Below are 13329 nucleotides of genomic sequence, written 5' to 3' on the forward strand. Positions count from 1 at the left end.
AAGAATAGATTCAGACAGACCTTACAAAGAATTAGGTGGTGCTGTTTAAGATGAAAATAAAATCCTATGTGATTTTCCATTTATCAAAACAACACAGGATGTGAATAGCCTCACAGGTGTGAGGACCTGGGTTAGGTGGAAGCCAGGACCAACACCAAAGGTTATTCTCTGACTTCCGTGTATGAACTGTGGACCCGTGTGCCATGCTTTCACACATGAACACACATATACATGCACGCTGGCAACAAAATGAAGTAGGTTGGAGCTGGAGAGACTGTTTATCAAGAAGTTTGCTGTGTGATCATGGTATCCAGTTTGGATACCAGCATCCGTGCGATAAGTCTGGTAACTTGCACACACATATAACCCCTGCTCTCAGGGAGATGATGACAGGAGTGTGGTGGTTTGAATATGCTTGGCCCATGGGAAGCAGCACTATTAGAAGGAGAGGCCTTGGGGTTGGGGATTTAGCTCAGTGGTAGAGTGCTTGCCTAGGAAGCGCAAGGCCCTGGGTTCGGTCCCCAGCTCTGAAAAAAAGAACCAAAAAAAAAAAAAAAAAAAAAAAAGAAGGAGAGGCCTTGTTGGAGTAGGTGTGGCCTTGTTGGAGGAAGTTCATCACTGTGGGGTTGGGTTTGGGCTTTACTCAAGCTCTGCCTAGTGCTGAAGACAGACTCCTTCTATTGCCTATGGATCAAGATGTAGAACTCAGGGCTCCTCCAGAACCACCTGTACACGGCCATGCTTCCCATCATGACGATAATGGACTGAACCTCTGAAACTGTAAGCCAACCCCTATTAAATGTTGTCCTTTATAAGAGTTGCATTGGGTTGGAGAGATGGCTCAGAGGTTGAAAGCACAGACTGCTCTTCTAGAGGGTCTGAGTTTAATTCCCAGCAATCACATGGCGACTCACAACCATCTGTAATGGAATCTGATGCTCTCTTCTGGTGTGTCTGAAGACAGCAACAGTGAACTCACACACATAAAATAAATAAATAATTATTAAAAAAAAAAAAAGAGTTGCATTGATCATGGTGTCTCTGCACAGCAACGCAACCCAGACTAAGACAAGAAGGATCACTGCGACTTGCCAGGCTAGCTGGGAAAACAAGAGCCTGAGATCAGAGATAGACCCTGGCTCAAAGAAGTTGAGGAGGCCCTTTTCCGGTGGCGGCGCTGAGCGGTGAGGAGTTCGTGTTCATACTTGTAGCTATGTGGTCCAAGGGTCCGCTGCAGTCCGTGCAAGTCTTCGGATGCAAGAAAACAGCCACAGCTGTGGCCCACTGCAAACGAGGAAATGGGCTTATCAAGGTGAATGGACGTCCCCTGGAGATGATCGAGTCGCGCACGCTGCAGTACAAGTTACTGGAGCCTGTTTTGCTTCTGGGCAAGGAGAGACTTGCTGGTGTGGATATCCAGGTCCGTGTGAAGGGTGGTGGTCATGTGGCCCAAATTTATGCTACCCGGCAGTCCATCTCAAAAGCTCTGGTGGCTTATTACCAAAAATATGTAGATGAAGCCTCTAAGAAGGAGATCAAAGATATCCTCATCCAGTACGATCAGACCCTGCTTGTAGCTGACCCCTGTCGCTGCGAATCCAAAAAGTTTGGCGGTCCCGGTGCCCGTGCCCGGTACCAGAAATCTTACCGAAAAGCCAGTCTCAAGGATCAGGGTTTACCTTTGTAATAAACATCCTAGGACGACGACGACGACAAAGAAGAAGAAGAAGAAGTTGTTGTTGAGGAGGGCATCTGACACTCTTCTAGCATTTATATGCACACACTAACACAGACACACACACAAATAAATAAATATTTAAAAATCATATGAGTGGGGGGTTGGGGATTTAGCTCAGTGGTAGAGCGCTTGCCCAGGAAGCGCAAGGCCCTGGGTTCGGTCCCCAGCTCCGAAAAAAAGAACCAAAAAAAAAAAAAAATCATATGAGTGGGGGCTGGAGAGATGGCTCAGTGGTTAAGAGCACTGACTGCTCTTTCAGAGGTCCTGAGTTCAATTCCCAGCAACCACATGGTGGTTCACAACCATCTGTAATGAGATCTGATGCCCTCTTCGGGTGTGTCTGAAGACAGTTACAGTGTACTTACATATAAATAAATAAATCTTTAAAAAAATCATATGAGTGAATGTATATGCACACAGAGGCATACCCATACACATCCACATGACCGCATACACACAGAGTTTGTAAACATATAGGAGACAGTCTAGCTGAAAACACATCTTACCACAGGGGAGAGAACTGTGAAGGAGGCAAAGGAGTGATTCCACTTTTTAACCATCAGACCCATGGGTCATCTCAACTTTTATAAATAAGTCACTAATATTGTGCTTAAGGGGGAAAATAAAGCCCTTTGTTTAGCTGGCTCCCCCTCTGCATTTGTTTCACAAGCTTCCTGATGGTAAACTGTGTTTTCTTTTCTTTCTAAGCACATCACAACATTATGTGGCTTGAGTGACAAAGTAGACCTGTGAAAAGAGCCCCTTGTTATCATGTCCATCTCACCGGTCTGATTTGTGAATTCAAGTCTTTGTTAAATTCACAAAGGAAAAAAAGCATAACCAATGTTAATAAAAATGCTAGAAAATAGGCAACTCATATTTTGCTACTAACAGCATAAATCTGTATAAGCCTTCTGGGGAGCAATTTGACAATATGTATCAAAATTCTTTAGACTCTGTATAGTCTTTATTCTAGTGATTCTTTTGCTACAAATGTATCCCAAGGACACAATTAGGATGTGCACAGAGTTTCAGCTGCTAGGATAATCATTTGGAAGATGCTCATGATACTGAAAAATTAGAAACCACTTAAATATACAAGAATAGAAAATTACTTAAATAAATTATGTTCCATTCAGTAAATGGTGGCAAAGAAGCTCATTTAATGATGAGAAGCACAGTTCATGATACATTCTAAAAAGTAGGTCACTGGCAGTTTGTATTACAGGAGTCCATTTTTGCTTTAAAAAAAAAAAAAAGGCAAGCATCAGTAGCAGCATGCATAGAAAACAGGTGAGGCAAGCACTCAGGGTGTGAGCACGGTTTCTCCCAGGGGGTGAGGCTGAGAGAGGTCCTTTAAGCTCTCCTTTTAAATTGTGTTTTCAGCATCAGCCTTCTCTTCACCCCCAGCTAAATTTCTTGCAGTAAAAGTGCATCTGTTGGAATAAGAAAAAATGTGTATGTCAACAACCCGGATTGTTTTCTAGTAACTCCTTCAAAAATTTTTGGGGGAGGGGTGCAGGGAGAGGAGAGGGTGGAGAGAGAGAGAGAGAGAGAGAGAGAGAGAGAGAGAGAGAGAGCATGAATGCACATACCCATTAATGTGTACATTCCAGTCTATATGTGGAGGTCAGGAGGCACATTTTTAGAGAAATTTTTCTCCTTGTACCTTTCCCTGGGTTCTGAGGTTCAAACTTGGTCTCAGTCTCTAGGCCTATGTAGCAAGTCTTCACTTACAGAGCCGTCTTGCCAAGCCACCTCTCGCCTGTATTATTATTATTGCTATTATTATTATTATTATTTTATTTTGAGACAAGGTTTCTCTGTGTAGCCCTGGCTGTCCTGGAACTTGCTCTGTAGACCAGGCTGCATCAAACTCACAGAGACCCGCCTGCCTCTGCCTCCCAAGTGCTGGGATTAAAAACTTGCAACACTATGACCCGCATAAATTTTAAAGATTCATCTCTTCCTCCTAAAACAACTTTTTGTGACCTAACCTTTGTGCTCCCTCCCTCTCTCCTAGACTGATGCTCCCTACAATCGACTCTGGCCATCTCCTGAAGCCAGCTTTTCCAAGAAGCCTGCTCTCATCTGGACTTGCTTCTGGTTCCTGGACCCATGGCTCACAGTGAGCTTGCTGTCCATGGTCATGAGACTCTTGCTTCCAGAGTCAGTTCATTTCTCAGGGTGTCTCCAAAGTGGCTGCTTGGTCGGTCTCTGGATCTTTAAATAGATCTGGCTGCTTACACAGCAGGTATTTGGGTGCCTCAAACCCCAGCAGCTCTCAGAGGCTCCTCCCAGTAGCCTTCATGCAAAGCTTTCCTACTTCGGGATCTCACTCAGCTCCTGCTTGGCTTGCTATCCCCTCAGCTCTGTCCCACCCTGTGCTTTACCTGTGTCCCACCCAGTTAGGAGTATCTTTTGCTCGCATCAATGCTCTGGGTCATAACCATGGCCACCCTTTCTCAGGCCTTCAACCTTGTATGAATCAGTAGTCAAGCAAAGGCCAAGGCTGATGAAAACCATGGCTCTTAGGTACTACCCAGATTACATGCTAGACACACAGCATCGATGTGCAGTCGTTTTAAGTCTGTAAAGGCAGTCATAACCATGGCTACTCCTTTTCCGCATTGTTCTCTACAAGCCCCAATAGCACTTCACTCCGCACGCACCTCCATTCCCCAGAGTGTTACAGAGAGGCTCAGAAAGGTAACGCAAGCTTCCAAGGTGGCAGAGCTGGTGAAGAAGCAGGAGTCTCATTTCACACCAGCCCTTGTGTGACTGCCAACTTCATGGCCCAGCCACTACCCACTGCTTCTCTTACAGCCACAGACAGTATTTCCAGTGAGCTCCACCAAGATTAAATGGTTCAAGGTCATTTCACCAGAATGCAGAAGTGCCTGAAATCTTTGCCATGGTCACGTGAGGTGCAGGCAGGAAAGCAGATGTGTAGGATGTGAGTGAAGACGGAGCCCCTCCAGGAAGGAAGACCTGTAAGAGAAATACAGGCTAGGAGTGATCTTTCCAGGATCCCCTCTGTGCCAGAAACTCTAGATCATACCTGCCCCTGCCCCTGTCCCTTTGGCCTAAGGCTGAAGGACCATACCAAGTTGTGTCTGCTGAGATAGGCAGAAGAAGGATTGTCACTGTCCAACTACTTGTCCTGTGATGTCATGGGCAGAAGGAACGGTGCCTCTCGTGCTTCAGAGATATAATAAAAACCTCATCTGCCAGGAGTTAAGAGGGCCTGTTGCTCTTGCAAAGAACCCGGGTTCGGTTCCCAGCACCCACATCAGGGGGCTACCAACTGCCTGTAATTCCAAAGCTCTGTCATATGACACTGTATGGCCTCCACATACACCTACACATATGCAGAACACGTAAAGTCATAAAGATTCGTACCTATAAACAAAACAAACAAATAAAAAATAAAATAAAAGCTGGGCCGTGGTGACACACACTTTCATCCCAGCTCTGGGAAGGAAGCAGAAACAGGTGGGTCTCTGTGAATTTGAAGCCCACCTGGTCTACAGGGCAAGAGCTAGTTCTAGGACAGCCAAGGCTACACAGAAAACCCCTGTCTCAAAAACCCCAACTCAACAAAAACGTCACCTACCTGAGGCAGCAAGGTGGACCTGGGCCTGGAGTTATTGGCCGAGGTCCTGGAACTGTCTCTATTTGCTCTCCTAGGGCTGTCACGACTCCCCTAGGGGCTGTAGGGTTATGCAGTGTAAAAAACTGTTTGGAGAACTAAGAGTCAAGAAAAACCCAGGGCTGAGGTTCTAGAAACCAGTCTGGCAGTTCCCCCAGAAGTTAAACCTAGCAACCCCATATAAACCATGGTAGCCACCCAAGAGGAGGAAAATCATCTGCGCACATGAATGCTAGCAGCTCTGTGCACAATAGTCAAGAAATGGAGATAACCTAAATATCTATTAACTGTTAAAGAGAGAAACTGTTAGATTTCAAGCCTGGAACAGATGGCTGAGGTGCCTGTTTAACATATCAAGGCAGACAGGGCCGCCAGGTTCTCCAAGCATCCCTCAGTCCCTACCTGTTACCCACCCTCTGGCTGGCACAACCCACCCCCTACCCTGAACTCTGTAGCCCAGGAAGCTGATCTGTTCTTCCCTCGATAATCCAACCATTTTGGCATCCCACCCACTGCCTTCTTTATACCTTTGGGCCTCCTTGGCTCTCTCCCCTCTCCTTCCCCCAGCCCACCTCCTTTCCTCACATGACTCAGATTAATCTGCTCACATCCATTCTGGACTTTCCCAGATGTCTCAGCTTCTGGCCATGCTGTCCTGCACATCTAATATCTAATAAATTTTCTCCTCCACCATACCTAGGAGCAGTCATGTTCCTTTCTTTTTTATTTCTTTTTTCATTCACAAACAAAATGTGCATATCTACACAATAGAATATTACTCTGCCATAAAAAACAAAAACAAAACAAAACAAACAAACAAAAAACCAGAAGGACTAACCTGTGCTACAAAAAGAATGAACCTTGAAAAAAACCAGACACAAATGTATCAACCACATTCCATTATAGGAAGGGTTAAGGCCAACTATAGAGACGTCTAGAAAACAGAGTGTGGCTGTTTTGAGCAGGGAAGTTGAAGCAGTGACTGCTGGTAGGTATAAAGTGCCTTTCTGAGTTCTGAAAATATTTTTGGGGGCCTGAAGAGATGGCTCAGCAGGTAAATGTACTTCCTGACAAGCCTATGTTTTGTCCCTGGAACACACAAAGTAGAAGAAAAGAAACGACAATCAAAAGTTGTCCTCCTGGGGTTGGGGATTTAGCTCAGCAGTAGAGCACTTGTCTAGCAAGCACAAGGCCCTGGGTTCGATCCCCAGCTCCAAAAAAAAAGAAAAGAAAAAAAAGTTGTCCTCCTACTCCACGGGGACATCCTGACATGTACATGTAAAACACACATACTACACACACACACACACACACACACAGAGAGAGAGAGAGAGAGAGAGAGAGAGAGAGAGAGAGAGATTGAAAGAGAGAAGTTGAGAGAGATTTGGAAATGCTGAATGATTATGGGTTTCCGACTTTACTGATATGCTGAAACACTGAATTGTACACTTCTTTTTTTTTTTTTTTGAGGTTTTTTTTTTTCTTCCCATCTTTATTAACTTGAGTATTTCTTATTTACATTTCATTTTTTTTTCTTTTTCCAGAGCTGGGGACCGAACCCAGGGCCTTGTGCTTGCTAGGCAAGCGCTCTACCACTGAGCTAAATCCCCAACCCTCTTATTTACATTTCAATTGTTATTCCCTTTCCCGGTTTCCAGGCCAACATCCCCCTAGCCCCTCTCGCTCCCCTTCTATATGGGTGTTTCCCTCCTCATCCTCCCCCATTACTGCCCTCCCCCCAACAATCCCGTTCACTGGGGGTTCAGTCTTGGCAGGACCAAGGGCTTCCCCTTCCACTGGTGCTCTTACTAGGCTATTCATTGCTACCTATGAGGTCGGAGTCCAGGGTCAGTCCATGTATAGTCTTTAGGTAGTGGCTTAGTCCCTGGAAGCTCTGGTTGCTTGGCATTGTTGTTCATATGGGGTCTCAGCCCCTTCAAGCTCTTTCAGTCCTTTCTCTGATTCCTTCAACAGGGGTCCCATTCTCAGTTCAGTGGTTTGCTGCTGGCATTTGCCTATGTATTAGCTGTATTCTGGCTGTGTCTCTCAGGAGAGATCTACATCCGGTTCCTGTCTGCCTGCACTTCTTTGCTTCATCCATCTTATCTAATTGGGTGACTGTATATGTGTGGGCCACATCTGGGGCAGGCTCTGAATGGGTGTTCCTTCTGTCTCTGTTCTAAACTTTGAGGACATTAAGTTGTGCTTTGCTGTTCGCTGGGTGCTGGGACTGAGCCCCTCAGGGCCTCACAAATAGAAGCTAAGTGCTCCCCCACTGAGCTACCCGCTGACCTCAAACTGAGTAGGTAACTGAGAACGACCTTGAACTGATCCTTTTGGCCCATCTCTGGAGAACAGAGATTAGAGGCCTAGACCACCACTCTTTTTAATTTGCTCTTGGGGATCGATTCAGAACCCCTGGAGGTGCAATCAGGCCCCCTACCAGCCTGGGGATGCTCACACACATCCCTCCGGTGCTTACTCCTGGGGGGGGGGGTCTGTGTGTGTCTCTTCCTGTGTTCCCTCTTAGTGAATCCTAGCAACAGCCCTCTAAGGAAAGACCCTTTATTGCCTGGATTTCATAGGTAAGGAAACCAAGGGAAGAGGTTTTAGGAACTTGCCCGAGCTCAACAGTTCCGTAGGACTAGACTCCGGATTTCTCCCCTATCAGACCTGGGGGTCTCCCTGAGATACGCTGTCTTTTTCTGTCTCCTGTCTTTCTGACTCAGCTTTTGCTGATGGGTTGCAGCCTTGCGCTGTCTTCGCCCTCTTGTCTGGCTTGCAGCGGCATTGACTTTTCACAAAAGCACAGCATCTGCGGCGGAGAAATCTTCAGGCTGCCAGATGCTGCTTCACACCCTCCCTGAGGTTGCCCAGATGAGAGGCAAGAACCGCCTCAAATCGAGACAAAATGCATTTGTGGTTTTGAAGGAAAGTCGTTAGAGACAAGACTCTTGTCCAAGGCCAAGGTTGCTTCAATTCTGTTTACTTAAAGTAGAAAGAAGACAATCCCTGCTCCAGCGTGTGGTTCTGAGCCAGCTTGCAGGAAGGAGGGGGGTTGTGTTGTGCTGTTTTGTTTTCTTTCTGCTGAGTATCCACAGCAGAGAGCAGGTGAGAGACAGAAGGAGACACTGCAAGCATCTTGAAGGCAGAAATAATGGGAGAAGATAGGAGGGGTGAGAATAAGTTTGGAGGCCAAGCTGGAAGCAGGGCTGAAAGGAAGGGTGGGAAGGCAGGCGGGGCTTGTGAGAGGGGGCCTTCAGAGCCCTGTTGGGGGTTGGGGGTGGGTGCGATGGGGCTGCGTGGGTAGCCTAGGAGAGCCCAGCAGCTAAGACTAAGCTGGGCTCACAACTCCCCCCATAGTCTCTTCCTAGGCCCCCTGCCTCCAACCTCTCCCTTCCGCATCTTCCTCTACTTGAACCGGGTTTCTATTCCTTTCTCACAACACTTAACATGGCTCCTAGGACAGAGAATAGAGAGGCATCCAGGAGAGGCGTTTCAGACTTCTGTGGGCTCAAAGTGCTAAATGCCAGGCTGAACTTTGGTTTGGTTTGTTTTTTCTCCATACAGAGGTATTGAACCCAGGACCTTGCTAATTGCAGGAAAGCCTACTTGTATAGTGAGGTACATTCTCAGGACCAGACACCAACCTTCCCTAAATGAACTCTGCCTTCCCCCTTCTAAATGTTCTCCTTTTCACAGATATGTGTTGACACTTCCTCAAATAGTACATTCTTTTTTAAAATTTGTATCTATTTTTAATCGACTCTTTTTTTTTTTTCCTTTCTTTCTTCAAGACAGGGTTTCTCTGTAAAGCCATTGGCTGTCCTGGAATTCACTCTGTAGACCAGGCTGGCCTGGAAATCAGAGATCTGCCTGCCTTGTTTTTGTTTTTAAAGAGCGATTCTTGCTCTGTAGCCCAGGCTGGTCTTCAAACTATCCCTCTTGCCTCAGCCTCTTGGATGCTAGAATTACAGGTGTTTCACACGGTGCCTTGTAGGATGGTTTCTTTTTACTTATACAGTAAGGCAAGTGTGTTGAAATATGAAAGGCACATCTGAGAATGGTGACACACGTCCATAATCCCAGGATCTGAGAGGTAGAGGCAGCAGGTGCTGGTTAAAAGTTGTGCTTGGTTATGCAGTGAATTGGAAGCCAGCCTGTGCTCCAGGAGACCATGGCTCAAAGGACAATGGCAAAGGACCTTTTGAAAAAGATAGATATTCTATTTTTTATCTCTGTGTCTGTATATATGGAAACATGTGCTTTGGGGGGCCAGAAGAGGATGTCAAATCCCCTGTAGTTGGCATTAAGGCAGTTGTGAGCTGTGCATTGTGGGTGCTGGGACCTGAACCTGGGTCCTCTGTAAGATCAGCAAGCACTTTTAACTGCTGAGACATGTTTTCAATCTCTTGTTTATTTGCTCCTCAGTAACCTGGAGCTCATCAACTAGACCAGGCTGGCTGGCCAAGCGAGCCCCAGGGATCCTGTCTCTGCTTTCACAACCGTGGGATTACAGGTGCATGCCAATATGCCTGGCTTAAATCACAACACAACACAACACAACAACAACAACAACAAAACCTGTGTGTGTTGGTGGGGGGAGCCACCCCAGGATTACAGAGAATGACTCTGTGAAGTTGGCTCTCTCCTCCCACCCGTACATAGGTTTCAGCTTGTGAAGCAAGTGCCCTTATCTGCCCAACAACCTCACCAGCCCATCCCTAGGTTTTTATGTGCATTCTGGGGAGGAATTCTAGGAACTCAGGTCCATGCTCCAGTTGCATCATCTGACTGACTGAGGCATCCTCCACCCTAGTTCCAGCCCCATCCGGCTTCTAATACATCTCTTTCCCATGATTCCACTGTTCTTCACGTTACTCCAACTCCAGTAGCACAAGATGTTGCAGGGTGGACAGTCTACGGAGGAGCTCAGAACTGAACTCGGGGTTCAGACCAGCTGTAAGGGAACCTGGTACCCATACCACTCCTTCTTTATTCTCACTCTAGCCATGATGGACCCCCTCCCCCACCAGACCTTGCTGGCCTCATGGGAAGGGACAACCAAAAGTTGTGTCAGATAAGTCTCATTTCATTCTTGTCACAGCTTATGTGAAAAGGATCATTATACCATCTTAGAGAGGGTGAAACCAGATGGATTAGGGAACTCAGCCAAGAACATACAGCAAGTCAATGGTACGGCAGGATGAAGGATTGAGGTCAGGTCCCAAAGCACTAGAGTACAGCATATAGACAGGGGAGGGCAATAGAGTAAATCATAGTAATCTTAGGATTTACCAAGTTGAATTTACCAGCTATACTATTCATCTACAACAACCTGCTCACCTGGATGTACTAACACACGAACACACACACACACACACACACACACACACACACACACAGAGAGAGAGAGAGAGAGAGAGAGAGAGAGAGAAACAGAGACAGACAGACACACACACATACACACATATACACACAGAGACAAACAGACACAGAGAGAGAGAGAGAAACAGAGACAGAGACAGACAGACACACACACATATACACACAGAGACAGACAGACACACAGAGAGAGAAACAGAGAGAAACAGAGACAGACAGAAAGACAGACAGACAAACACACACACACACACACAGAGAGAGAGAGAGAGAGAGAGAGAGAGAGAAACAGAGACAGACAGACACACACACACATACACACATATACACACAGAGACAAACAGACACAGAGAGAGAGAGAGAAACAGAGACAGAGACAGACAGACACACACACATATACACACAGAGACAGACAGACACACAGAGAGAGAAACAGAGAGAAACAGAGACAGACAGAAAGACAGACAGACAAACACACACACACACACACACACACACACAGAGAGAGAGAGAGAGAGAGAGAGAGAGAGAGAGAGAGAGAGAGAGGCCCTGCAGACCAATCCAATTATAGGCTGAAGAATCCACAAGACAGCTCTTCACATATTGGCTACCCAAAGTCACAATCAGGAGGACACCCTTTGCTTCTTATGATTATTAGTGGTGGAGCAGGGACGTGGTTATCTATTCCAGAGCTAGGTACTGGGGCTCTGTCAACTCCTCCTTGTGTCTTAGGCATTAGTAGAGATGCATGGTAGCAGCTCAAGGAACAGGAAAGGATTTTGTCAGGCTCTGGAGTCCTGGCAATGCCATAAAATTTTATTTGGCCTCTGAGGAAAGTCACATCTCCACCCTAACCCTACCCCTCAGGATAGACAAACATTTTGCAGGAAGCCTGGGGAGGCTCAAGGGACTGTGTTTTCCTAAGTAACAAAAAAGTGAACTTCAGCTGCTGGTAGTGGTTTCCAGGTAGAGCTGGAGCCTCCTTTATTGCAGGAGGAAAGTTTGGACTGAACAGCTTCTCCGCCACGTAGCCGGTGGGACGCACACGGCAAATGCAAAAGATTTTTGAGAAACTAAAGACCTGAGACTACAACATTTTTGCCTTTGCTGATTTTTTTCAGACTTATTTGCTCCCATGGGTATCACAGGCTCTGCCTGGTCCTGCTGTGGTAAGAGTGTGGCAAGCATTGCACCTAAAATAACAGCTTTGAGAAGGTGTAATTCACAGACCATGCAGTTCACCCTTCTAAAGGGCACGGTTGGTAGGATTTTAGTGTATTCTCAGACTTGTTCTGATTCAGAACATTTTCAAAAATAAACTCTGTATCCATGAACAGTTGTTCCCAATTCCTTCTTTCTACCAGCCTCTGGCAACCACGGATCTATTTTCTGTCTTCCTGGATTTACCTATTTGGGACACTTTATACAAAGAGAATCATATAATGTGTGATTTTATAGAACGTCATACTCTGAAGTCCTAACTCTAGAAGCTCAGAATATGATCTTCTTTGAAAATAAGGTCCTAGGAGATAGAAGAGTTTAAGATGAAGTCAGTAGAATGAGCCTTAATCCAATATGACTGATATTTGTCCCCAAAGAGGAAAACTAGATACAGAGGTAGAGAGAACGGTGTGTGGGGATGAAGGTTCAGAGCGCGAGACTGACAGCAGCTGATAGAAGCTACAGGGTTGGGGTTTAGCTCAGTGGTAGAGCGCTTGCCTAGGAAGCGCAAGGCCCTGGGTTTGGTCCCCAGCTCCGAGGGGGGAAAAAAAAAAAGAAGCTACATAAGAAAAAAGTGTGGGAACATACTTTTAGTATAATAGCTTAAGCCACCCAGTTTGCGGTTCTGTTGTATGGCAGCTCCAAGACACTAATAGACATGTTGTTTTGTGTCTGGCCTTTTTTCACTGAGCATAATTTTCTTAGAGTTTAACCATATTGGAGCATGGATCAGTACTTTTCTTTTTTATGGCTGAGTAATATTCTACTATGTGGATATACCACATTCATTTAGCCACTTACCAGTTAACCAAATTTTGAATAGTTTCCAGTTTGATGGCTGTTATATAATAAATCTGCCATATATATTCACGTAAGTTTGTGTATGAATGTTTACCGAGCTCCCAGATGTGACTAAAATACCAGCTAGAACTTGAAAGAACTGTCCCTCTCATGAAAGTGTTTGATTTTTTTTAAAAGATTTATTTATTTTATGTATACAAGTACACTGTAGCTGTCTTCAGATCAGAAGAGGGCATCGGATCCCTTTACAGATAGTTGTGAGCCACCATGAGGTTGCTGGGAATCGAACTCAGGACCTCTGGAAGAACAGTCCGTGCTCTTAACCGCTGAGCCATCTCTCCAGCCCGAAAGTGTTTGATTTTAAACTCAGAGACCATTCAAGTAACACCCACACCCATGGGGACATGGGCTCATATACATTCATTCACACACACTATGATAGTTAATCTCCATTGTCATCTTGCTGGAATTTAGAGTCACCCATGGAAACAGACTTCTGAGGCTCTCTGTGAGGAAGATTCTAGATTAGGTTAAT

The 13329-nt window shown here is 45.8% G+C and overlaps 1 protein-coding gene across 1 annotated transcript; it reads left to right on the forward strand.

Moving 5' to 3' along the window:
- Positions 1-1153: 1153 nt before the first annotated feature.
- Rps16l1 (ribosomal protein S16 like 1) lies at positions 1154-1696 on the forward strand. The gene has a single exon (XM_039106057.2). The coding sequence runs from the start codon at positions 1214-1216 to the stop codon at positions 1685-1687; it is 474 nt and encodes a 157-aa protein (XP_038961985.1). The 5' UTR covers positions 1154-1213; the 3' UTR covers positions 1688-1696.
- Positions 1697-13329: the final 11633 nt, after the last annotated feature.

Source organism: Rattus norvegicus, chromosome 3 (assembly GCF_036323735.1).
Source record: "Rattus norvegicus strain BN/NHsdMcwi chromosome 3, GRCr8, whole genome shotgun sequence".
NCBI classification, from domain to species: domain Eukaryota; kingdom Metazoa; phylum Chordata; class Mammalia; order Rodentia; family Muridae; genus Rattus; species Rattus norvegicus.

Bases quoted from the DNA above. Each gene is read 5' to 3' on its own strand.
- Rps16l1 (XM_039106057.2), top strand. From the start codon at position 1,214: ATGTGGTCCAAGGGTCCGCTGCAGTCCGTGCAAGTCTTCGGATGCAAG.